Below are 26,682 nucleotides of genomic sequence, written 5' to 3'. Positions count from 1 at the left end.
TTTTAGTTGGAATGTAATTAAAACTGGTATTTCAGAGCCTTCTGCTGCTTGCTGCTCTTGCTCTTTTTCATCTTACACTGGAGAGAACTTTATGTATGTGTTGTGTATTGTGCATAGTGGTTTAAATTATGTTGATGTATAATTTACATTTATCAAGTAGTTACACTGGTGATCATCATGTAGAAATTAAAACAAGGTACTGTTTTAGAATTGGCATCCTCTTATATTAGGTCTGGATTTAGTCTAATAAATCTAAATGTAATAGAGAACCAGGGCAGAATACCTTTTGCATTAATAAGCTGCTTTTAAACTTGAACATTTGTGAGCTTGAATGTGCATTTAACCTCCTACACTTTGTGTGAGTCAGAAGTGGTTTACTCTAATGTAAATCTTTTTGCATAAAGTAATTATCTTCCCACTCTGTCTTGGAGAAATTTACATTAACTTCAAGTCTGAGAGATGTGAATAAAATGTCCACCTACCTGCTGAGTCTAGTCTGTATTTTAGTTTTGGGTTATAACACAGACGTGTGAACAGAAAAAGAGGCATTCAGTAGTTTTGAAACACTGCAGTTCTATGACCTCTTATTTCTCATACTGTTGAATGCTGCTATCAACTGTTATTAAAAGACTGAAATGCAAAGGCAGTTAAAGACTTAAATATGTGTAATGTCAGTCATCTTTCTATGCAGATTTTCATAATGCGCCATAAAGTCCAGCAATTTAAAGGCTCCAGGTTAGCTTGGATATGAAAAAAAGCAAGAGGAAGATTTAGCAGAAGTAGGATTCAGTTTTTAAGAATTGTTATGCCACCTGCTTTCCCTGTGTCATTCTCCCCTCAGTTCTTTCCTTGCCTTTACCTTAAGATCATCCATTGTGTACAGTTACATGTGTAGCATATGGGGGGTGTATCCTTGTATGTCGTATAGATAATTTTTTTTTTCCAAGGATTTAATGCATCATGAAGACAGGAGCTAATGTATAAAATATTTGCAGTACTACAGTATTTCACTTTGTGTCATTCACTTCCATCAGATTTTCCATGTGCATTGATTAAATCAAAAAGAGATGACCTGTTTCTGCTTCAGGAAAGTCTTAGAAGAATTTAACAGTGAAACAGCAGTCATTCACCAGCAGCTGTCTATCTGCATGCTGAAGATGTCATCAATAATGCACGAGATAACATCTCTAAGTTGAAAGAACAGTAGGATTGGCATCAATTTTGCTTAATAGAGCATCATACACAAACTAGGCAGTGATACCTGAAGCACTGACAGCATCCATTACATTAAAATGTATATGTCTCTTATTTGGAAGCGTTATGTACACTTGACAACACTTTTTTTTCTTTCTGAAGGCTGATTTCAATTGCAATGAGATTAATCCTATTTTTCTGCTGTTCTCAGAGGGTGATGAGACGGGAGTGATGGATAGTCTGCTGGAGGCCTTGCAGTCAGGAGCAGCATTCAGAGATCGCAGGAAACGAACACCAAGAGGACAAGGTAGGATGGTTTCTAAAAACTTTTAGTTATAAACTCAGTGGGCAAAAGTTGTTCTGCCAAGATTTACCAGCAGTTTTCGCTGAAAACCATTGAGCTTCTGTTGGTTATTGAGCTACTGTGAAAACTCAGCATCCCCTTACTGATCAAGGATTTTTAACTTGATAAATGTATCTTCAGATAACTGTGTGCCCTAAGATATCACAGGGGTTCCTGTTGTGTTTGAAGCGGCATTTAAAACATTGCTGCACAAAGTATGTTTGTCTTCATCTTTAAAACTATAATTAATTTATTCTAGGTGGTGCTGTGAAAAATATTATCTATTTACACCAACAAAAGTTTGGGCATATAACTGATAGTCTTTTTCAAGCACTAGTTTTAGATATGTTCTGGTTTGGTTGGAAGTTACAGCATGCGTAGTCACAAAAATCAAATTACATTAAGGTACCTTCTCTTTCTTGAGGGTAACAGTAGTATGGCACTGAATTTAGCCTGGTGTACTTGGTTTAGTCTGAACGATTACTGCTTCCTGCTAAGCTGGTTTTGAGAAAATTTGAGAGAAGGCTAAGTGACTGCAGTGTTTCGTCTGCTCACTTTGCTTACGATACGCCGTTTGCATACAGTTTGTGAACTGCATTTACTCTGCATTTATGTTTCATGAAGGTTCATGGTAGTATACTGCATTTTGCAGTTTTTCATTTAAAACACGTCTTAGAGTAAAAAATACAGTCTTAAAAATTTACAGTTGAAATATTATAGTTATTTGGAATAAAGTCAAAAGCTTATATTGGATATGTTCTGCTAAAGTTTGGCAAAATGGTGTCGTCTTATTTTATAAATAAGCCATGTTCATCTACCTAATCCACAATGAGCTAGGGTTAGATTCATGTTGGCTGATTTTTAGATTATTTTTTTTTCTTAGAGGAACAGAAGACTAAGGGCAAATTCTGCTACGCTCTTTCGTCTAGCTAGCAAAGATGGTATATAATTATTTTTAATTTGCCATATGTCTGATCTTATGGAAAAAGTAAAAAGAATCATAGATTCACTTCGGTTGAAAAGATCCTTAAGATCATCAAATCCAACTATTAACCCAGGACTGCCAAGTTACATAATTCATTCTAAGAAATTAATTCTGCTACAGTTCCAGTATCATTCTTAATTCTGAGCTTGTTTCTGCTCTCAGATCAGAACTGAAAGAACTCCTCGATCAAAATGTGTTTTTTCCCATATCTTGAGAAATATCATTGTAAGAGAATGTCTCTCTGTGTTGTGGCTTGAGGAGAGATTTGTCACCCAGTGGTGACAAAGAAAAGCTTCCCAGGGACCAGAGGTGATTGCACAAAATCTGCTGCAGCTGAGAAAGCCGATGAGATGACTGAACCCAGGTCCAAAACCAGGGACTCCTCTGCAACAATAGGGGTAGAGCTAGTTAAAAATCCCTTTTATTTCTCTTCTGTTTCATATAGTCACCGTGACTTCTGTGTGTTTGAAAGTTCATTGTATCAGTTGATATTCTATTGTGTTCATGCTTAATTTAATTTAAATTTTAAGGAGTTGATTGAGTTTGGGGAACTTGCTGTGAGAGAAGGTCTAAGTAATCTGTTTCCAAGCTCTCACTAACTATAAGTCTTCTCATGAGTGGGTAAGACCATTATGTGAAGTTCTCAGTGGGCAGCTAAAACTTTAGACTAGAAGCAATATATGTTACTCACAGTTAAGTGCCTGATTTAAACCATTACATAATTTTTCTCATGTGATTTGGGAACACACGTGGCATCTAGTCAGTAATTTGTCTACATACAAATCAGAAAACACTTTAAAAAATGGCTATAACGTCTGTAAGCAGTGACCTATAGCATTAAAAAAGCAGGGACCAGGTTTCCAAAATTCCCTATCTCCCCTTATAAACTGGAAGGGACAGGGACAGTTTAGTCATGGTACCATCAGTAGGCTCTTGAGTGTTCTGGAGAGTTTCATCCAGTGAGATTTTAGTAACCAGGTAACTGCACGCCAGCTCTTGTTCTGTGAAAGAAAGAAAAAGTAAATAAAAGCTATGGAAGGAAGAGGCTGGAGGATTTCTGGGCTTGCTGGGTCATGTGGTTGTGCTCGACAAGCATATAGCAAATGGTATAGTACTGTCTATACATGGAGCACAGCGTAGGAGTTTCCCCCTTACTTTATTGATAGCTTGCTGCACTGTCCTGTGATCAGCATGCATTCTTAACACACAGAGGGGAAAAATGAAGAAAAAAAATAATAATAAAAAAAAAGTTTTGAGAAGAAAAATTGTTGTTTTCTGCCTGTTTGGACACAGATTTCATTTTTTCTGTCAGTTGTGCCTGGTAGTTTAAAATTAGTGAGAAAAAATGATGCTTGATTACTCTTTGTGGGTTTATTAATTACTTGGTAAAAGATAGCCCCTACAGAAAGCCTAAAAACAAACTAAAAAACAAACACAAACAAGAAAGTGCCCCCCAAAATGCTCAGCAATACAGTGAGTTCATGTGTACATTTTCATGGATGTGCTGTAGGTCTGTCTTATTGCAAACTTGTTTATTCTCTTTGTATCTGCTTGGGGTGAAAATGAAAACTATGGAAGGTTACAACTGTGTCAATGGTTACAACCAGTAGACGATGAAAATCTGGCTTTTGTTATATTGTCTTTCGGTGGTTTCACAGAGTAAATTTAACTCAAAGGAGCAAACTGCACCATCACTACTAATAGCATTCTTGATCAGTTTAGCTCAAAAGGAAAAAACCCCACAACTTTCCAAAATAAAAACCTCTGTAACAGCATGTGTTCACTGCTAGTGTTAGGCAAGTTGGACTGGGAATGATCATTTCATTTGAATGACAGAGCTCCAGTTACTATAGGCCTACAGCTGCCCCAGAAGTGTCAGTCTACCAAAGATACCTACTCAGTTAGCCTTTTGTACAGACATCACTGATGTACCTTGTAGCATACGTTTGTGCTTGTACGGTCATGTCTTGAAAATGTTGAGTGAGAAATGAGGGTATGAGGTGGAGATAGGAAGGGAGTGGGTCATCTAGAACGGCACCCCTACACCATGGGGACTACTCAATATCACAGTATTCCTACTGGGCAAAAAAAGTCTGTTGAGATGTACAGGAGAAACTAACTTAAAATACGTTTAACTGCATTGTCTTCATTTGTTTACTAAGCCTGTAAATGAAAAGCTACACTTCAATGGTTTGCATGGTAACTATAGACATTTTCAGTAAAAATCTTTTTGTTACTAATAAAAAATTCCCTTCCTCCTCCCCTAGTTTTTCATTCCATTTTACTCTAATGTATTCTTTGTTATGTAGACTTTTCAATGTGCAAAAAGTTTCACTGTGGTTTCTCTCTCCTAAGGTTATTCCTGTGTCTGTATTGTCTCTAGCTACTGGATTTTTGAGTACAGAGATTGTAGTTTCAGTAGATTGCTTATAGAGGCTATAAAATAATAATTAGAAATCAGGTTTTAGAAATGTTGCTTCCTCTTCCAAAAATATACTTGCTTTTTGCAAGTTTGCTAATATTGGAATGAGAGTATAATGAAAAACAGTATTAGGTGGCATTCATGACAGAGTTAACAGTTTAAAATGTGTGTCCAGCACTACTGTTGCACCAATTATCCCTGACCTTTTTTTCTGGCCTTGGGGTATGGTATTATTAAAGAAGACTGATTCAGGAATATTTTCTCTCTAATATTAGTTTAAGCAAATTTCTGCACAGAGCTAACTATTGTGTTAGGGTTCTTTCTGTAAGCGGCTAAATTTTTTGGAATTTAATTTTATTTTTTTCAGAAATGTTAATAACTAGTGCCCTCTCCTATACAGCCAAACTATTGCAACTGCAGTGATAGTATGTGCTATTATTTCTGTAGTTTTTTGCTACTGGGAAGGTATAGCTATAAGGAACATACATGCAAGTTCTTTTTGCTTTAGATCTCAGCGTAAAAATATTTATCAAATATTTAAGGTGCTCTGTTAGTATGTGGTTTGGGTTATTTTTTAATCCATGCATCAAAATCAGGTCAGTACAGTGGGGTGCATAGTAATTACAATATAGGAACTTTTGAATTTTGTGTCCTTGTGTTGCTACACTGTCATTACTATTTCCATATTGGCAAACCACCTTGAGAGGGAAAAAGAAAGAATGAACCTCCCTTGTTTAGTTTCAAGATCTAATTTGAATCTGTTATGCAAGCCATTTGAAGTGCTGCCACCACTTGTTTAAGTTCTGTAAGAACTTAAGTTGAGGCAATGGTATGTTACTACTTTTTCATAACTTTTGATAATTTTCAAATGGCATTCAGATGCTTCCTTTAATTAAAATTTTTTTTAATTAAAAACTGTAGGTTAATATCTTGCATCAAAGTTCCTCAGAGTTCTAATAAAAATGTTAAAGTTTTAAGAATTTTGTGTCTTTGGCTTGAAGATGTAGCTATGCTTAACATTAAAGGCTGACTTCTATGTTTACCTTTGCATTGATTATATGAAATAAATTCTTGAAAGTTAGTTAGGTTTCTGCACGCACAATCCATATTTACCTAAAACACAATCAAATAAAAAATCTTGAGTCAAAGTGGTTTTGGTTGCCTGAAAGCATTATGAATCATTTTTTATGTGGCAGTTTAGCAAATAAACTGATTTTTGACATGCTTACATCTGTCTGTAAATGGAGGAGAAGATTCATCATTGTTAAAATCCAAAAATGCGGTATAACTTTATTTTTAACAGATCATGATTTGTGCTTCACTAAAATGGTGTTTTGAATAGCCTTGTTTGCTGTCTTTCAGTTGAACAGTGTGTCATCGTCTTTATCATTAAGTATCCGTTATGTAGTTAAAAATATCCATAATAGACTATAAAAATGCTTGTCTGAATTTTTTAAAAAGAGTATGTATTTTAAACATATTTGGTCATCTTTTTAAGCATCCCATGGTAAAGAACTAGTATTCCTATTTTATGTTCAGTTACCATCTCTTAATTTTTTGGTTATTTTACTTTGAGAAGCCGAGTATGTAAAAGCATGTTTGCCGCCTCAGTTATATAATAGAGTTTTTTTGCTTACAGTCAGGACTCGTGGACTAATGAGACACATGTGGTCTAAGTGCTTCAGAATTATCACAACTATAATAGCAAGAGCTAAACAAGGATCACCAATAATACACTTACTGGTTTTGCCATCGAGGCATTATCGTGAGATTTAAGTTTGCTTTTATTTCTAAATATAAGTATGGGTAGTATAAGGAAAAATCTATTTATAGCACCATTCAAATCAAGATTTAGCAAATTACCTTAGTCCAGAGAGCTCCATAAACAGTCCCAAAGCTATTTAAAAACAGGTATTTGTGTTGTAATCTGTTTTTACTGTGTATGCATTTTAGCTTATGGTTTTGTAATTAAAGGAGTAATATTAGATAATATATTATTCTGGTGGCTTAACATGAAAGCAACAGCTGTGGTATGCAGAGGCATTTACTTGGCATTTCAGAGGCATTCTACTAACGAACAAGGTGAAGGAGAAGTGGTGAAACAAGGAGGGGAAAAAGGAACTAATGCAGCTTTTAACCTCCAGCCTGCTTAGACTCGATTCTTCAGGTTTTTAGATGGACAGCACTCTTCAGCGTGCAGGGAATGAAGAGGCTCTGATTATACCTCAGTAAGGACATAAAGACAAAAAATCAAGAAGTATATATGTCTGAATAATTGTTTTCACCCGTATTATTGTGTTAATTATCCTTCTTTGGAGCCAGTATTGAAGGTTGATTAGTTTTTCAAATTGATTGTCTGATCTTGGTATGCATGAGATTGTTCACATGTTGACTTAGAGTGTGTCAAGGGCTTAATGAACGTTTGGTAAACTAGACAGATGTAGAGCAATGGTATTGTGAACTCCAGACTCTCCATATATTGCTGCTGCTCTGTCTAATTCTAAGTTGTTACTTGCCATTTTATTTTAGGGTGTTTTTTTCTGAGACAAGAATCTTACCTGAATAAATGAAAATTCGCCATGAAATGGCAATGGCATATACACATTCTAAAGAATGTCCTTCAAAAAGATGGTACTTTATAACTGTAATGCCATCGGAGTTTGTCATTCATCCAAAGCCTTTAATAACTTACACAGACTAAGGAGAGTTATGTGCCTCTTCTTTTATTAGTGGAAGTGCTTCAAAATGCATTTCAGCATAGTATGAAAAGTATTCCCTGTAAGTTCTTCTGGAAAAGAGGTACGTAAAATTTTACACTGAAAGTGTCAGAACACTTTTCAAGTTTTAGCATTTTAAAAAATCACCACTGGTGCTACTTAATCAAATTGTCCTAAGATCCCAAATATGAAGTTATAATTTTTTTGTTACTTAAGACGTAGCAGAGTGCCTCTTTCCTTTTGAAGAAAGAACACTTTGTCCTTCAGTGATGATGAGAATGACATGCAAGTGCTGAGGATTATTCTGCAGCCTCATGACATTTGTAAATTGCGTCATGTCATATCTGAGCTGATGCCAGCCAGTTGCAGGGCTGTGCCAGTTGCTTCAGACATTGAAACTGACTGTTATATTATTTTCTTTAAAATTCGGGGGTTTTTTGTCTGTTTCATCTAGGCCTCTGAAGGTACCCAGAACATCTATAGAGTTCATACAGAGTGTATATTATGGAGTTTCTTCTTCTGAGAGTTGACCTGGCACAGTTGCTTCTGAAGCTCTTAAAAGCATTTAGAATTCTAAAGCCTTTTTGAATGTTCTACATTGTGAAATAGATTTTTTAGAACTAAAACGAAGTTTTTCTGTGAATTAGTGAATTAATTGTTCGTAGTAACCAGCCTCTCAAAAAGAGTAATCCTGAAGGAGGCTGTCGAGTTCACATGGTAGAATTTTGTATGAGTTGGAAGTCACCCACAGTTCTGAATTATTTTTTTTATTTTATTTTTTAATTCACACTGAATCTGAAAACTGTTCTGTTGTAATGAGATGTGTCTTGCTAGGTGGTAAGGCCTACATTTCTAGAGATGCATCACAGAGTTTTGGCCACATCTGTATGCGGTAGCTGAAGTTAAAGAAACTACTTTTACACACGGAGAAAGGATATTCATGCATTCCTTTCCCAACTACATGAGTAGTAATGACTGATATGCAAGGCTAACTTAATTTGCATTTGGACATTTGAATTTTCTGTGTCAGTGCTGACACTGTTATCATGCAATTATTGTGAAAAGCTTCTATTTCAAAAATTTTTGGCCACAATACTGTTTACTGAGGTAATGCACATTGGCTTTAATATTTTAATATATATATACATAATGAATGTAAAGGAAAGAGATGAAAGTCACTGTTGCAGTGTATGACTTGATAGCAGATTAATTTAAATGACATTAGGTTAAAACGGTTATTTTGCAGATAGGGATGCTTTCTGTTCCATCCTGTTCGAGGCACGTAGCGTAGAACTGACAGTCCTCTACCCTCAGCACAGAGAGGCTGTCACAGGTTTTTTACTAGTGGTTGTCATCTTGACTGTAATAATTAATTTACTTTCTGCAGAGACAATATTCACCCTGCAGGTTATGACATAACAGAACAAATCATGGAGATTCTAATTTTCTTGTTGCATTGTCAGGACCAAATGAGATTCTCTGTTCAGCATACCCAAAATAAGTGTTTAGTTACGAAGTACTAATATCATCTTAGCAGTAGACACATATTAGTAGTTACGCAGTTATTTCTTTGTGTGAGAAGCAAGAGTCTCAGTTGCTGTGTATTTCCTTAACTCTTTTTACTGATGTTTTGAATTTAATAATCTCTGACAGGTGAAACTAAGGATCTAAGCCAGGGGTGTCCAGTGACAGAGGGACAGGTAGAGACCAGCAGTCCCTGTTGGAAAGGAGTAGGAGGACACTATATGTGGACCTGACAATGTAACCCACCTACTTTGCTTTTTTAAATACTTTTCTTTATATCCTTTTCCAACTTAAGTCCCTGATTCTCAAAGAAAAGAAAAAAAAAAAAAAGTCAAGGCAACTTGAATGCTTGAATGTACTGTGCCATCTTTTTTTTTAACCGCTTTCTCCAGCAACTTGTTCATACATTTTTGTAGCATTCGTATTTGATGTACTTTTGCCCTGAAACCACAGTCTTTTATTGTTCAACTGCAGTAGGTTCTCAGTGTTTTAAAGGTATCTGGGGGAAGGTTTGTTAATAGCACTGTAATGGATTCCCACCCCACCCCGCTGTGTTTTATTCTGAAGTCTAACAAGTGATGGATTTAAAAGAGGGTATTGGTGATATCACTCTGTATTCTTTGTGTTGTCTTTATCTGAAAATCTGAAAGCTCTTTACAGAAGTGAGCACTACTCCCCTTTCTACCATTTAACAGATGAGTAAACAAATGCATAGCTCTGCCATCTTTCAAAGCTAGCCTACCCTAGCACTGGTACTGACAGAGCAGTCTTGCTCTGACAGCTTTTTTTTTTTTTTTTTTTCTTCCCAAGCTTGTAATAATTTCAGTGATTCATTTTCACTTTGTAGCTTGCTCAGACCTTTATTTAACTCTGTAGAGGGTCTGTTCTTCATGCAACAAGCTGTACGTAAGCCCAGTCTACTGCAGGCAGCAGTAGGCTGAACAACCAGCTAGTCTGAAGCCAGCTAAGTACCAGTCAGTTGTCTAAATGCTCTTTAGGTTTGGCAATGCCGGTGCTGATCTCAGCCCAGCGAGGATCTTTGGAGGCTCTGAAACACTGCCCCAATGTAACTGTGTTGGCTTCCGAGTGACCTGTCTGCTAAAGACCCAGCAGACATTTCTTTCATTTTATTATAGTTGAACAAGTTAAAAAAAAATAATATCTTGTGTGTGTATCAAGAAGGTAAGTTAAAAAGCATTAAGTAATTAGTGTTCTTTTTTACTGATCTTTCAGGAATTCTGAAATTCTATTTGCATATGAGTTTTCTTGGGGCTTAGCGTGCAATGATGCATTGTAATTACAGTGGAACTAGAAAAATGTCTCTGCAGTATTCCTACCTTTAATGCATGTTTGTATTAAATATCAGAAATACTTGGATAGAAAAGAACTGAAATATTCAAACCGGATAGAACAGTGTAGTTCTCAGCTATGTAGGGAAACATTCAAACAGTTGAAAAAAAATTGGGGGACAGAGTTGGGGACAGACTTTTTAGCATGGCCTGTTGCGATAGGACAAGGGGTAATGGCTTCAAATTAAAACAGGGTAGGTTCAGACTTGATGTAAAGAAGACATTTTATACAGTGAGGGTGGTGAAACAGTGGCACAGGTTGCCCACAGAGGTGGTAGATGCCCCATCCCTGGAAACTTCCAAGGTCACCTTGGACGAGGCTCTGAGCAACCTGATCTAGCGGAAGATGTCCCTGCTCATTGCAGGGGGGGGACTAGCTGGCCTTTAAAGGTCCATTCCAAGCCAAAATAGTCTGTGTTGCTGTGAAAATACAGCATCATGTTCAGTTTAGGAAAGGCTCATATGCAACATAGGGCATTCTTAATGAAGCACGGCCTAAAATTCTGTCAGTACAGTGTGTAAAGGGGAAAAAGAAGTTTGTAAGAAATCTAAAATGTTACTTTGTGTATATTAAAAAAAGAACAACAGGTGGAGTGAGTTACTGTTCAGTTGAAGGAATGATTCTAGATAATGAGTTTGCTTAGTCTAACCAGCAAAAGTCCTTACTGAGGGGCAAATGTCAGGGTGAGTGACAGAAATACCTGGAATAGGCACTCTTGTGTATAACTGCAGCAGTTATGAGACTTGTTGGATGCCGTGCTTGCTGCTGACGCTGGGCCAATTGCTGCACATTGCATCCTTTTCTTCTCTGGAGCAGACTATGTTTCCATCTCCTTGGAGCTTAAATATCTTGCTTATTTCTTGCAGAGAAAGAGAAATCTTGTTTTATTTATGTTCAGCTTGTTCCTTGCATACCTTGTTGAGATTTATTGCATGGTGGGTTTGGTAATGTCTTTGTAATGGCCACCTTCAGCAGTTGGTTGAATGCCTTTTTTAGATAAGTCAGCTGAGACCAATTTGAGGGTATTACTATTTTTCTTCTCAAAAGTTTCACCAATAGGGAAGAAACTTTTCAGGCATTTATTCTACATAGCATTCAGGAGGTTAGTATCTGGCAGAGCTGAGCAGTTTAGGTGTATTAATTGATTCCTTATGAACACTTGTCTGTCAGTATTTTATTCTGTTCACTGACGTGTAATTCTTATTTAGCTTAATTTTTACAGAAGACTGTTTCTAAACAAACAATAATTTCTGATGGAAATGTATGGTAAGTTCTATGATACTATTTGGGTTTCAGTGTTCCTGTTAAGATTTTAATGCAAAAGAGCAATTTTTAATGTATTTTTAGTGTACTGTAATGAATGATTTAAGCTACTGAACTGGAGAGTACCATTGCAAATAAAAGATCAAAGAATCAAAGTCAATGATAGACAACAGAAAATATCATGAAACAGAAGAATTTGCCTATGAAAAAGTAGAATAGTTTAGCTGAGGAAGCAAACTAGTCTTAATTAGAGTTATAGATAAGACTTTGTATGATCCATGTTACTTTTTTCTGTGCTTAAACTTTTGCTATTATTATGAAGTTAATTAGAGGCATGCTACCAAAAAAAGATGCTTTGATCTTTATAGCTTATTACAAGTGGAAACTTTTACCAATTTTGGGGTACAGATTTTGTAATATCAGCTCGTCCTTAATTTGATTACTTTTATGCTTCTAGGAATTTTTGAGAAGATAATTGTAGGATATTTTCTGTATTGGCAAGTTGTTGGATAGTTTTGTACTATTTTTTTTCATCTTTCTACAAAGCATCTTGGCCATTTTCATAATATATTGGACTTTAAAGACTACAGGTCTGACTTTGCATGACTATCCAGTTTGTCAGATTACATTTCTTACTGTTGTGCTGCAGGCAAGTTTAAATTTCAGGGAGCATATTGAAACCTGGTCAATCAACATTTTTAACACAACTTCTTGTCATTATCTCCATTACATTTCTGAATCTGTAGCACAGGTGGTTCCTCTAATTATTGCACATTATTGCCTCAACATAAAGTGGCTGAGCTGTTACATTTGTAATATATGTAGTTCCAAAATTGCTCTCACATCCTAAAGACTATTAGTGCTAGTTAATAGTAATACATTTGTATTGCTAGATTGTTTCAATTTGACTACTGTTACATTTCAAAGGGTGTTGCAATTAGGTGAAGTTATTTTTAATGATTAATAACAACAGATGTGAGATATTGGTGATGAAAGTTAATAATAATTCCAGTAGTGCTATATTTTTAGGAACTTCTAACTCCAAATCCTAGAATAATCTATATTCTGTAAAAAGAAGGCACCTCTGTAGAACTCTGCATATTACACTCCTGATTTTTTCTTTTTTTTTTTTTTTTTTTGAGGCAAAAATTGTATAGGCTATAAGATTTTTTTGAGAATATTACAACTAGTACATCTATCAGTGTGTGCCTGAGCTCATCCTTTTTTATCCTTTCATGTAGGTATATAACATCATAATACTGATATTTAAAAATCATATACATACAGTACGGTACCTTCCAGTTGGATGTCTAAAAATAAAAAAGATACTGGAGTTCTTTGTTAGATCTTTATTATGCTTATTTCTCACTTTCTCTGATTTCTGTATTTTTTTTCTTGCCTTTTCTGTTAATACATTAACTACTATTTCTGTTGTTGAAGAGGACTCTATGTAAAAAACTTTGTAAGGTGTATAGAGTTGTACAACAGTGTCTAAGTGCCTGTAGCTCCATTCATGTATATTTGGAGTGGAATATCAGTATTTCAGCACTTTTTCTTACAAATTTAAGTTACAAAGAAAAATAGGCATACCGCACTGAAATAAGGAAAATGTTTAGTTATTGTGGTATTTGTTGGTTTTTGTTTTTTTTTCATTTTAAAGTGAACAGGTTTCTAAAATAACATAATAGAAAAAAGAAAAATCTTACTGACAGCATTCCTGCAGGAGTTTATCTTCCTCAAGTGTTTACACTGAGGTTATTCTGGAGACCTTGGAACTACAGTGATATCATTGGTGGCACAGGAGACAATGCCCAAGGTAAAACTTTAGTTCACCACTTACCAGGGGATGTGTGAAGGCTCTTGGGCTGAAAGGTTCATTAGGTCAGTCTATAGAAGCTGTCAGTCAGACTAAGCAGGCAAGAGAATGTGTTTGTGCTCTTCTCTTCAGTAAAAGAGAGAGGGAGAAGAAATCCAGCTTTAAGGGGGTCTAGCATTTTCCTTCTGTAATCAACTGACATTGTAAAATTATGTAGTTTTAAGCTCTGCAAGATTGATGGATAAAATAGAATTGGACAGAGGACACAAAAGGTCCTTATGAATTCATAGAGCACAGTCTGAGTTTGAATTAAGTTCATTTGAAAACAAAACCAAATTTCACCGTTACTGGGGGCTGGTTAAAAATCTACCTAGGTGTTGAATCAACTATTTGGAAATTAATTATTGATTTCCTTCACACAAAAAAAATCTCATGATTCACTCCTGAAAAAATATTTTGCCACTTCTGTCAGTCATTCCAAAGATGCTGTGAATTATTTTTTTTTGTATAAACACTGCTCATTACAAGGTAGATTTGACAAAAGCATATTTGATTTTTAAATCTTCTTTACTAGAGTGAAAACCTTAAAGGGAGATTTACTAAAAGTATCCTAATGGATAACCTCTCTGAAGGAAGCTAGAATTATGTTTATGGAGCCTTTTGAATATTTATTTTCCTTTTAAATAATATAGTCTATTACTAAGGAGTGTACATTGCAGGAAAGATGATACCTCTTCACTGAAGGCAATCATGATTTTCTTTTAAAGCAGTAGCAACATACTATCTAAGTGAACAGGATTTGAATCTATTTCTGTGTTATGCTTAAAAGTTCATAGGAATACCTTTTAAAATCTGTTGTTTAAAAAACTGGGAAGTTTCATAGCAGTGAGGGGAGATAATTTAGGGGTATGTGTAAGCTTTTAAAAACTGTTTTAGCAGTTTGCTGGAATTGTGTTTCTGTTAGAGCTTTTATTGTTAGAAAAGTTGTTGAAAGAATGCAATGTTAAAAGAGAAATCAATCCAACGCAACATAAAACGTGTCGAGAAATTATTCTTCATTGTATGGAGATAGTTTAAGGTCTGCAAAAAATTCTGTAATTCTGGCTATGTAAAGTACAACGGAGGATAAAATTACATCATGAGGGAGAAAAATATAAACACATTTTGTACTTGATTGAGTATCAATTGTCAGGTATTGAAGGCATTAGAAGACATGGTGCACCACACAAGTACATGTATGGGTGAGCCCGTAGAGAGGGACTGGTGTGAATGCATAGCTGACCTTGTCATTTGATATTAAGGCCACACTTTTGCAAACAGCACCTGTGTATTTAAATATCCACTGAAACATTTATCTCTTGCCATATGGGTAAGATGGTGTGTGTGTGTGAGGGAGCGCACATACATGTATGTACACATTTGCTGGTAAAAATATCCTGAATGGCTTTGATGCAATATATTCTGTTGTTTTCTCATTTGTCTTCCAGAATACCATAAATGATGTGGGTTTTTGCTTTGCTGGCATATCACAGGAACATTTAATATTCAGAGAGCTTTCTGAAATTGTCTGCGCCTTTTTTTCTTTGGGGTGGTTTGTGGGTGGTTGTTTTATGGGGTTTTTTTAGACTGAAGTTTTGCATAATATCAAGATTGTTTTTGAATTACCACTGATAGTTTTCTAGATGCAGGTCATTAGATGCCATGCTTTGTAGGTTTTGTTCTCCTGCAGAACTTTGGCAAAAAATGCTCTGTAATTTCCTGTGATTGTTTCATACTTGCTTTGTCTACATACCTGCAGTGTTATTTTCTTTCAGGATGAATACAATAAGCTCTCATAAATAAAAGTAAATGTTAACGTTAAACAAATTATTATAGGGCAGGGGCAATGATTAACAAAAGATAAAAGCACATTGTGTTTCCTATGGAGCAATTGTTCTATTTGAAACCTCTCAGAGCACCGCATTTATTATGCTGACTTAAGGGCAGTTCTTTTCTTGCTTGTAGTCCAGTGCCTGATTTTGGAGTGCTTTCTGCCTTCTGCATGTCAGTAGTAACATCTGCAACACAATTTTCAATTCTCTTGTGTGTCTAGAATCCCTGACTTGGAAAAATCTGCTGACATTTTCAGGAAAGCAAAGCTTTAAATTGCCAAAAGTCTCTATAACTGGAGATAAAATTTGATATTTTTAATGTTGAAAAAAAGAGCAACAAAACCCCAAAAAATCTTTGTGTAGTGCCTTTAGCTCCTGGAGGTGTCATTTTGCCCCTGTAGTCATGAATATAGTAGTTAGCAAACCCAAGAAGATAGTTGCAATATGACAAAAACAGTCCAGAATCTCTTCAAATTTTTATGTGTCTTGGAATTTTCCACCTTCTCAAAACACATCTTCCATGCCCTGCAGTTTCTTTACAGTTCATTTGTATTAAGAACAGAAAGATCAATACAAACTGGGTGTTCATGTCTTTTGTTTCAAAGATGCTCATAGCACGGAAAAACTTTAAAATGTCTCACAGGAAAATGCCAAGGTTTACTCCAACTTCTTTACCCACTAGCTGTCTTAACAGTTGTATCCTCTCCTAGTGAGGTACACTGGAGAAATTATCCTAATGCTGCCAAAAGATCAAAACGTATCAGAAAGGCAAATGGTGCAAGAGAACTTTTAAACTATCACAAAAACATCAATCTGAGGCAAAAATTTCTGCAAAATATTGGTAAGAAGGCAATGTTACTCTGAGAATGACATATATAGAAGTGAGCAAAACCAGTAAAAGCCTCCGTGCATTTTAATTGCGCATTGTCAACTTTAAATAGGATGGCCATAACTTTATAGACTGCTAAAGACTTATTAAAAAGTTACTTGCAAATGGACCTATTAAGGATATCAGGTAGACTACATTTGGAAAATTTTGTTGGAACCTCTACTTACTTGCAAATGGACCTATTAAGGATATCAGGTAGAATACATTTGGAAAATTTTGTTGGAACCTCTATGTTTATTAGCATAAAATACTCTTGTAGGGTTTTGGACTACCGGAATTTGAATATGACACAGCTTACTTTTAACTGTAAGTAGCTTTCCTTAAAACGTGATTATTTTTTCTTCCAAGGAGTATGAAGGAATATAGTAAAATAAATGACAAAAAGCAAAATTAGAAACAATGCTCACACTAAATTTCTAGTTAGCTCTTTTAAATTTAGGCCGCAATACATTACCAGGTTCTTGAATATAACTTTCTTGGTGTTATAATGAGGGCTGTGAGTCCAGCTGTATGTTGGGTTAGAGGTGCTTCTGCTTCAATTACGTATTTTATGTTCCATTACACTATTTATAAAATACAAAGATATATTCCTTCCTGAAATGTCATTTTTGCTTTTAAGTGAAAAAAAGTTTAATCTCAATAGAAGCAGTCTGATTTGAAAACAAGCAAGAAAAAAAATTGCAGCTGCAGCTATTACCAGGTGCATTTAATACAGAGACAAGTACCACTGTAGATCACACAAACATTTTAAGTTTCAGAGGTAGTTGAAATCCTGAACTTAATTATTTGATTACAAAACCAGTATCAAATAGTGACTGGGTCTAAAAGAAGTTCTGGCTTTTTTTTAAAAAAAAAGCTTATCTTTTATCTGCAAATAAAATCAACAGCTGGTGTTCTGTAACAGAAATTGAAATAGAGAGTGCTGGTGGTTTATCTTGCTAAAAATGAGCTCAGAAACTTGATGGTTCTATTCATGTAAGTGCTGAAGCAATGTGATCTTGAGATAGTAAACAGAAACAGTAGAATTAGGTACTTCAAAGACAAGTAAGTGTTCTCACGCAAATGCATCATTATCTGTTGCAGATAAGTACGTGCATGCAAATTATGATAGTTTGTACTGGAGTGACCCCTGTGCTCCAACCCATGGTTCACCTTTAGAGTTGTTGTGGGAAGTAGAAGAAATGTTGTCCTTAGCTTGAAAAGATTTTGGTTTTCTCTGAAATGCAGAGGGAACTGGAGGCTGCATACTTCTTCTTTGTCCTTTCTGTATTCTTTTAAAAGGAACAAATACTAGTAAGGAGTGGATACAGAACTCAAACTGAACAAATATTCTGCTGTCACATTTCTTTGTTTCAAGTGCAATCTTGAAACTTTCTCTGCTTAGTCAGTAAACAGGTCCACCCCTACCGTGTAGTGTTCCCCGTCCTTTTAGGAGTACCCCTATCCCAAGTCATGAACAAGGAAGGAGGACATTCAGAGAAGTCCAAGGCAGAGTTATAGAACCAACTTTCCTATGGCTACCAAGCACAGTAGATTTCTGTTTCTTCTTTAACTTTTCTTCCATTTGTTGTTTATGCCCTTTTCCAACAAGAACACTTTCAAGTGGCTGTACCCTGAAGACAAACATGTTTTTGTTCCAAAAAATTAATTTTGAAGAAACAAAACCAAGTGCTTCTACAATTCTGATTTTAGATTGGATTTTTCATCAGATTTATCTTATAGATGTGAATGTCTTTATAATGTACTTCAAGTGAGATTCCTGTTCCCCAGTATTTTTGTCATTAATTTAGAACTTCATATAAAATACAAAAAAATATTGGGAGAATAAGATGTGTGAAGGACTGACGGTGTAACCTTTTGTTTTCCACTTTCAACTCTAGTGGAGTAGACTTCTTTTGTGTACGTGTGTGTGTGTATTTTTAGTGGGTCTTCTTAAATGTCATTTGAGAAGAGCCTCCATCTTGAAAAATTAGGTTTAAAAGGTTGCATTTGCTGGTTTTTCAACCAAATTTTTTAAGAAGACATCTCATCTAATAGCTTGCTTTTACTATCAGTATTTCAAGCTAAGTAGTACGGGCTCTGGATTTAGCCTTTTGAAAATTATTCAATACGCATTTACTGTAATGATGGGCTAATTAGTTAAAGTTCACTGAGTTTAGCTAAACATACAGTGTTTGATTTAGAGAGATAAATCTGTGCTCTGTCAACCTTTTCAGACATAATCCCACTTTCAACATTATCTGACAGGTAGTCAGCCCATCAGGCCGGAGGATGTGCTCTGAAGCAGCTCATCTCTTCACTCTTGACTAGTTATTTATCTTGTGAAGCATAATTCATGACTGGCATATGGGTAGTGGGGAGGACCAAAGGAGACGTTCCAAGCCTTCCTTTCTTCCTTTCATGCACTGTGAAATGGTTCACAGATGTGGCTGCAACTCACGTTCCTCTGTTTCAGAATTTTGTTTTTTGTGGCAAAACACACCTAAACATAAATAGGTTTTGGTTACTGTAAACTGTCTCTCAGGACTGTATATTCTGAAATATGTATCTTTAGCTATGCTTTGTTATAAATAATATTCTGCAAGAAATTTTTGTTATAAGCATTGTTTAACATTTTGCATTTTCAGGGTATTGCATAATTTCAAAAGATAATCTTAAAAACGTCTTCATGAGAGAGGTATTCGTATTCTTCAGCTAAATAATATCTTTTTTTTTTTTATTCAGCTGGTAATCTGAGATATCCATATATGTTACTTTATTTGAAAGGAAAATGGTTAGTTGTTTCTAAATATCTGTTGTTGCTGCCGGCATACAGAAGAATTAGTTTAAATCAATCATTTACCAAAGAATGTCTCTGTCAGTTGGTAGTTATAAGTCATTGGAACCAGGGTACATAGTTTTCAAATTCATGTGCTGATGGATGCAACAAACTCACATGATGAAAGCAGCTTTCTTGAGAGAGCATTAAAGTACCCAGCAGAAGACGCTTTTTTTCACAAAGCTGCTCTAATAGTTTCATCCAGAAGGAACTTGATCCTTGGCCATAGTTGAGAGCTAGGTATTTGAAAATATCAAAAGGACCCACAAATGTAATCTTTAACTACCTAGAATTTTCTAATAGTTCATTGTAGAAATTTTAACATTTTACGAAGAAATAAATGGGAAGGGACGCAAGGAGAGAACAATTATGGTTTAAGGAGAAAAGTATTTTGTCTGGATTCTGCTTTACAATTAAAACTAATTTTAAGCAAATGAATCACCAATCAGAATAACTTGTATTAGTTCAGAGATTATCCTTTAAGTATGCTTCTTTGTTGTCTACAAGTGTTTTAATCCATAATTGTTTACTATGCACTTGGAGAAGTTCATCTTTTCCTAGTGCGTGTGCCATTAATTTGCCTGTCATCTTTTCCAGTCATGGCCAGTCTTTTACCCCATATGGACAAGCTTGCATTTTCTTTCAGAATGTGGGTTTACACTTTTATGGCCTGAGCAGAAGCAATGGAAGCCTTTCTATGCAAACCTCAGCCACAGTAAACCACTGGTTTGTACCGGAAACATAAAAGGAAGAGTATTTTAAAAATAATAATAAAAAAAAAATCTAACCACTCTTTTGAAAACTCTCCAAACCACTAGTTTTACAACTGTAGACAATACAAATAAGTGGTAGTGTGGAGCTCATCTTTTTTTTATAACCCCATTTTTTGTCATGAAAATGCTAAACTGTATTTTAAACTTCGATGTGTATTTGTATTTTTACTGGAGGGACTGGTACTGCAGGTATTCATTTACAGATGAAGGTGGTACTTAGTTATCTGTGGTATTAATTACAGTATTAAGTGTTCGTTACTAAGCACTGTGTTTTGATACAAGAATAATGAATGTAAGGTCTAATCCCATTTTCAGAACTAATCCTCTGGATCAGTGTAGTTTGGTATGATAGGGCATTGTACAGTTCTATGTATGCAGGTATGCAGTCATACACAGAAAAGTTCAAACTACTTGGTAATAATGTCCGTGAGGGGAGAAAGGTCATTTTGTGTTTTGTTTTGTTTTGGTTTTTTTTTGTTTTTAATGGCAATCGCTTGATACTGCTTTTGCTTCACTGGCTGGGAGTCAGTCCTACTAGAAGGATCTTGGTCTTCCATGAAGTCTTATTTCCAGATGAATGAGAAATTACATGATTTCATTTTGTGGTAGCCTCATGCCTTTTAAAGGCTTAGCCTTTAAAATGTCAAGGTAATAGCATGTATGAAAAAAATAATTTTCAATAGAACTGGCTGTTTGGAAATCAGTTATAGTCTGTTTTACATAATAAGATTTTAATACTGTGTGGGGGTGGGGGTAAGCATGCTTGCCTTCCTCAAGCAGAATTTTTCAAAGTGCTAAAATAGCAAGGGGATCTGAAGTCACGGTTCAGGTGATGTCATTAATAGTTCTGGGGGTTGGCAGGTGGGTCTAGGAAGCTTTCATAGCACTTGTCCATATGATGCCCACGTGGTCCATATGTCCATGGATACCACTAGGTGGTACCATTAAGCCTCCCTTTTTGAAAATATTAATACTGACTCACCAGGAGTGTTTTAAAAGGACTGATGTGAAGGATTTTTTGCTTGGTTGTTTTTTTGTCTGTGAGGGCATAAGTAAATTACTGCCTGCTTGGTTGCAATTGTTTTCATTAAAATAGGCAATACAGTCTTTCCTGTACTGCCACTGAGATTGTATTTACTGTCAATAATGCAAACTTTCAGGTGTACTCCCTCTAGAATTTTTTGAGTATGTGTCCCAGTCGCTGTCTAAAATCTACTTTCACAGTTAGTGATCAGTTCTCCAAAAAAATAAAAATCACGCTTTTAATATAAATTTCAGGGTTTGTACATTTTTGAACTGGTAGTATGAATGAAGGAAAGCACTAGAAATACATTTTTCAAAATAACTTCTCTAAATTTATATAGCTTAATTCTCGTAAAAAAATAATAAATGATTCTTCATTGGAGGAACCAACTTCAAACTATGATTGTGAGCAAGAGATAAGACACACTCCTTTTTATTTTCTCAGTTACTGTGTTTGCTTGCATTGTCTTACATTTCAGTTCTTATACATGGATGCTTTTGTACAGTAATTGATCTTTTAGTACTGTCACAAGGCCATGCTAATTCTAACTTCAAGAACCTGAAACATTACTGTAAATGGAGCTCTGCTGTGAAATAATGTAACAGCAGAAAAAACAATTGCACCTTGAAAATTGTGGAACACCTGGTAATAGAAACAGGTAGAGTTTGTTATTGTGCATTTTTTTCATTGACGGTGTTTGTTGTAGTAAAAGATTAGCAGAGAAGAGAACTTTTATATTAATAACAGTTCCTTATCTCATATATTGTCTTGTGTCTTATATATAGTAAAGGTGAAGTTTTTCATCTCGGGATCTACATAATGCAGCTGCAGACAGCAGGGGGAAGAGTTTGGTATAACAAACATCTATAAAACAAAACAAAAAAATTTACATTACCAATGACAAATCAAAGCTGAAAGTTCGCCTTGCCTGTTGTCATTCATTGCCATTCATATTTAGAAAGCAGACTGCTGTGATAATTGATTTGATGGTCCAGCTTGAGTGGAAGCACTTCTGGGCATAGCAGGCCTCAGAGATGCCAAAAAAGAAGAAAAGGTGGGAATGAAATAATGCACTACTTTCTCCTCAGAGGCATGTGGCCCAGTTTTTGAGAACAGAAAAACATGCTTTAGAAGGAGGAAGAAAAAAAACTTAGTAACTCAGTAATAAATACAAAAATGACCATATAGCCTCAGTCAGATGAAAATGGGCATTCAAACAGAGACAATAAGTGTACATATTTTACTGGCAGGTGAATAATAGGAGAATGCTGTGGAAATAATCTGATTTTTAACGGACTCTGTCCAAGGGAGTACCTTTTTTGCTGCTTGTTTTTTGTGTAATCACAAAAGAGATTCCCTTTCCCCCCCAAAAAAAACCCCAACAGAAACCAACACTTCACCCCCACTGCCCCACCACCCCCCAAAAAAAAAAAAAAAAAAAGGAAAACAACACTCAGGTTTTTTAAGCTTTTCAAAGAGGAATTGATGTTTTGGAAGAAAGAAAAGAAAGCAATAATTGAATTCAAAAGGCAATATATGTGCTTGGATTATCTGAACTCCTATGGAGGTTATTTACTTCAAGCAGTAAGTGGTAATGAAGCTTGTCCCTCTCTTTTTTTGACTAGGGGGTAGTGTTCACCCATAGCCTCCTGCTGTTATGAATAACTTAGGACACTAAAGTGCTACTTGAGGAAAAAAGTAGATTAAAGAACTTTTGAATTCAGTGCTTGACTTCTTAATCGCCACTGCCAGCTCAACTGTGCACCTTGTCATCAATTTAAAGAACCAAACAAAACCAGATAAAAGATGTGAGCTATCAAAACCCAAAACTGCCATCAGAACTGGTTTCTCTTTTGCGTGATGCTTGCTTACTTGCAGAAACAGTGTGGTCCTTTCATTTTGCTGAACTCTTTGTATTTGTAGTCTTAAATCTTTTATACACAGCAAAGCAGAAGTGACTGAAATTTACCAGTAAAGATTAAAAAAGACAAGCTTGATGAAGTACCACGAGGTTCTAAATACGCTGTTCTAGGTCATGTGTGGATATTACTAATTTTCAGTTTTTGAGCTTGCCTGCCTTAATGAGGTAATAGTTAGTGTAAGCATGCAGGATATTCTAGACATACAGAGGACAGTCTGTAAAAAATAAACTGTTATTAATAATTGATCTTTAATAGCATTCAGTATGTTATTTGCTATGTAATATATAAAAATAATATACTACAATATTTATTACTTTTATCCTCCTTATTAAGAGAGTATTTTAAATTTTCTTGTTTATGTAATATGACTTTTTAAATTCCTTTTGGTATTTAATTCTGTTAATATTGGAAGCAGAAGCTCAGATTTGATAATCTATTAAGAGCATATGAAAGTGGGATAGCCTGTATGTCAGTATTCATTTGCATTCTTTCTGGCTTTCTATCTAATTATCTATAAAATTTCATTTTAAGTATCAAAACACTCCATTAAATTTATGGGTAGGAAACTTAGACATCACTTGTGGCATGAAACGTGTAGAATCATCTGCACTGCTGTTTTTAGATCCCTTCTTGCTGCTTGAGGAGATGTAGAAAAATGAAACACAGATGCATCAGAAAACCTGACAATTTACAAAGGTTTAATGAAGAATTGACTGGCCTTACTCTCTATGTGATTTTCTTCCTGTGCACATGCAGAAACAGCATTTAGTGCAGTATCAAATGGCCTACATGTCAAATAAACAGGTTTTAGAATTCATTCCCTTAATATGATGTATATCTGATTTCCACCTCCCTCCCCTGGTGCAAGGAAATGAAAGTGGTTCTGACTCTTACAAGAAATAGTCACTGCACAAATGTAAAAAACTATGGCCAGGACCCCTGATGCATTCTGGCTGTAGTGGATTATCAGCTTGCAGTACCAGATTCACTGCCCAATTCATTACCTCTCATCAATATTTAAGTTATTTCCAGCCACTTTGTTCTATTTTTCCTGGACTTGTACTCCCCTTTGTAAGTTTTTCCCTTTCGCAAGTGTTGCGTGTTTTCTGGCTGAGAAGAAAAGAAAATGGGGTCTAGCTCATAAAAGCTGAGCTTCATCATCTTTATTCCTTTTTCTCTCATACCTGTCTTGTGAACATCTGTAGCTGGTTTTGCTTGATCGAAGAGGGATGATAATGAAATAATTCAGTTTTTGCAAGGCAGTGTGTTTGAGCAGGATCCAGTCATGCTGGTATCGCTGTGCAAATGAGCCATAACTTGCGATCAGTCTGAAATCCTATGTCATTTTTGTATGATATATTATAATAAATGTGTATTTTTACCTTTAAGGGAACCTCATTTTGGTAGAAACCCTGTGTGCACATTGAGATTTTTATTTTTATTTTTTTTATAATAGTACCACCCCAGTTTAAGGGCTGCATGTTCCTGCAGCCTGTCTATGTTTTAAGACTTGCTCTACCCCTCTGTCACTGGGATTTTTTCCCCTGCTATGTTATCCAGCTGGTGGCTGGCAAAGGCTTTGACTACTCTGCAGAAAGCTGTAGGTTTTCAGGCACGGTGTCTGTTTTGTCTCTAAGAATTTTTGGAAAGTTTCAAAACCAAATGACAGGAGGACTCCGGTGGTGGTGGTATCTCTGCAATAAAGCAGTCTTAGTCTCTGATTCTGCTGCCACTGAGCTCAGTCATTACACTGATTTCTCTGGAGTTGATTCAGGTTATGAGAAGTAATTACATAGATGTTTGAAATTTTATGGAAAGTATATAGTGTCATCATTTTTATTGCATTGCCAGAAATCATGTGGTCAGTCTAAAGTATGAGCTGATATTAGTAGAACATACATACTTCCAGAATTTTATCTTTTGAGAAATAATTTGCAGAAGCACTTATTACAACATATAAATATGTATTGAGGCACTTTTGTGCAAGTGCATTTCTACCTATATAAGCACACAAAATCTTCAGTATGTTGTGGAATAGTTGTCATAGTTTGAAGATGATCACTTTTTCCCTAGGTAGCCTAGAAAGAAATTACTGCCCTAAAGTATATTCACATTTCAACAATAAAAACCTTGCAATCTACTATTTCAGGAACTTTAGGGAGGCAGGATATACTGTCAACTAGTTAGTGACAGGAATGCTATAGCATCTTCTCCCAAAAGATAAAACTATCCCTACTGAAGACTTGCAAAATACTTGTAAATTGTGGTATTTGTCCAAATCTCCCTTTTGGGCTTTCATGCTAAAGAAATTTGGAGAGAATATTTCTCATATTTTGGGGGAAGGGAAAAGATATTTTTCACAGAATGTCTAGTTGTTGGCAGCTGTTAAAAAATTGATTTGAGTCTTAATGTTGAAGTAAATTCTTAGTATAGAGATGTCTAGTTTCTGCATCCATAGCTATCTGATTATCTAGGGGTAAAATTTATGTTGTTGTTACATGTCTGTGGAACTTAACATGCTGATGCTGTCTTTGCAGCGTTGTGTGTTCAATACCTATAGATTATTTCTTTTTCTTAAAGTGCTGAAAATGTTGTTTCCATGCCCTCAAAAGCTTTTATGAAGCGATTTGCTTTAGTGATTGTTGTTGCATTTCAGTGGATTTTATAATTTTTAAAAAATTAATACCAAAAGTTACACCCTGTTTCAAGCTGTAAAAGAAGAAAAATGTATCTTCATTATATGAAACTATTTTAGAGTATTTCTTGTATTGTCTGTTACAGTAAGAGAATATTCTATATAGAAAAAATGCTATATACAGGTTGGGTTTTTTACTGTGTTCAGTTTCACTTTTAAGAGGTGTAGATAATTGAACTGTAGCATATAGCTACTTGTAATTTCTGTGTTGTTCTAATGAAGGTAAATAGCCCGTTTATCTAAACACAAGCATAGATAGACAGTAACTGAAAATTGTAACTTATCTGTCGTCTTAGGTTTGAAAGAGTTGTTGTTTCTCAGAAGAAAACTTCTCTTAGTTTGAGGGTAATGCTGAAGCTCCGTGGCAGGTGAGAAGCTTGTATGGTTCACAGTGAGCTAGAAATGATGTAGCAAGGAAGGAGGGACTAGTAGGAATTGAAGAGTTCTGTTCTAGTTGTAAGAAAATCATACAGACAGCTTGAAGGTGACGGCAGCAAGGATGCTCGGCTGATGAGGAGAGCTGCCCGGATTAACCTAACTGCGGATCATTTGTCAATGCTGAGTTAGTCTGGTTCTGAACCCCAGATAAATTTTATGTTACTCCAGAATGTGTGAATTCTCCTTCGTATTTGTAGGAAAGTGTGTACTTATTTTCAATGTTTTTGGAGCCATTTGTGACAAATTAGTGTATTTCCTAAACATACAGAACTTGGCTAGTTTATTGGAGTTGGAACTAAGAAAATGCTTCCTGCTGAGCACACTAGTAAATATTAGCAGACCTTGATTAAAATAGAATTCAGCTAATTTAGATTTTTCACTGCAAATTCTGTGTAAAATATTGTATTAATAATGATTTCTGGGCCAAGGGTTTGTAGGCATTTGTGATTATTTTTATTCTATCTTTAAATTGGTCAGCATCACCATCCTTCATTAATTGTGTTTGCCTACTTCTCAGGCATATCTAGTCAGCCCATCGCCATCACAAGGCTTAAGGCCAGAGAAGAATCCAGGAAAATGCCCATGCTCAGCATCCTAGCTGAGAGCACTGCCTGTGAATGGAAGGTTGTAGCAACTTC

The 26,682-nt window shown here is 35.5% G+C and overlaps 1 protein-coding gene across 1 annotated transcript in view; it reads left to right on the top strand.

Annotated features, from left to right (window-relative positions):
- DIAPH2 (diaphanous related formin 2) overlaps window positions 1-26,682 on the top strand; it is a 244,079-nt gene that overhangs the window by 173,776 nt on the left and 43,621 nt on the right. Inside the window, exon 27 of the mRNA XM_055727131.1 lies at window positions 1,406-1,501. Coding sequence (XP_055583106.1) covers window positions 1,406-1,501 — 96 coding nt within the window. The remainder of the gene's footprint in view (window positions 1-1,405; window positions 1,502-26,682) is intronic.

Source organism: Falco cherrug, chromosome 15, assembly GCF_023634085.1.
Source record: "Falco cherrug isolate bFalChe1 chromosome 15, bFalChe1.pri, whole genome shotgun sequence".
Lineage (NCBI taxonomy): Eukaryota > Metazoa > Chordata > Aves > Falconiformes > Falconidae > Falco > Falco cherrug.
Note: the sequence above shows the minus strand (reverse complement) of the source record. Positions and strands in the feature narration are given on the sequence as shown.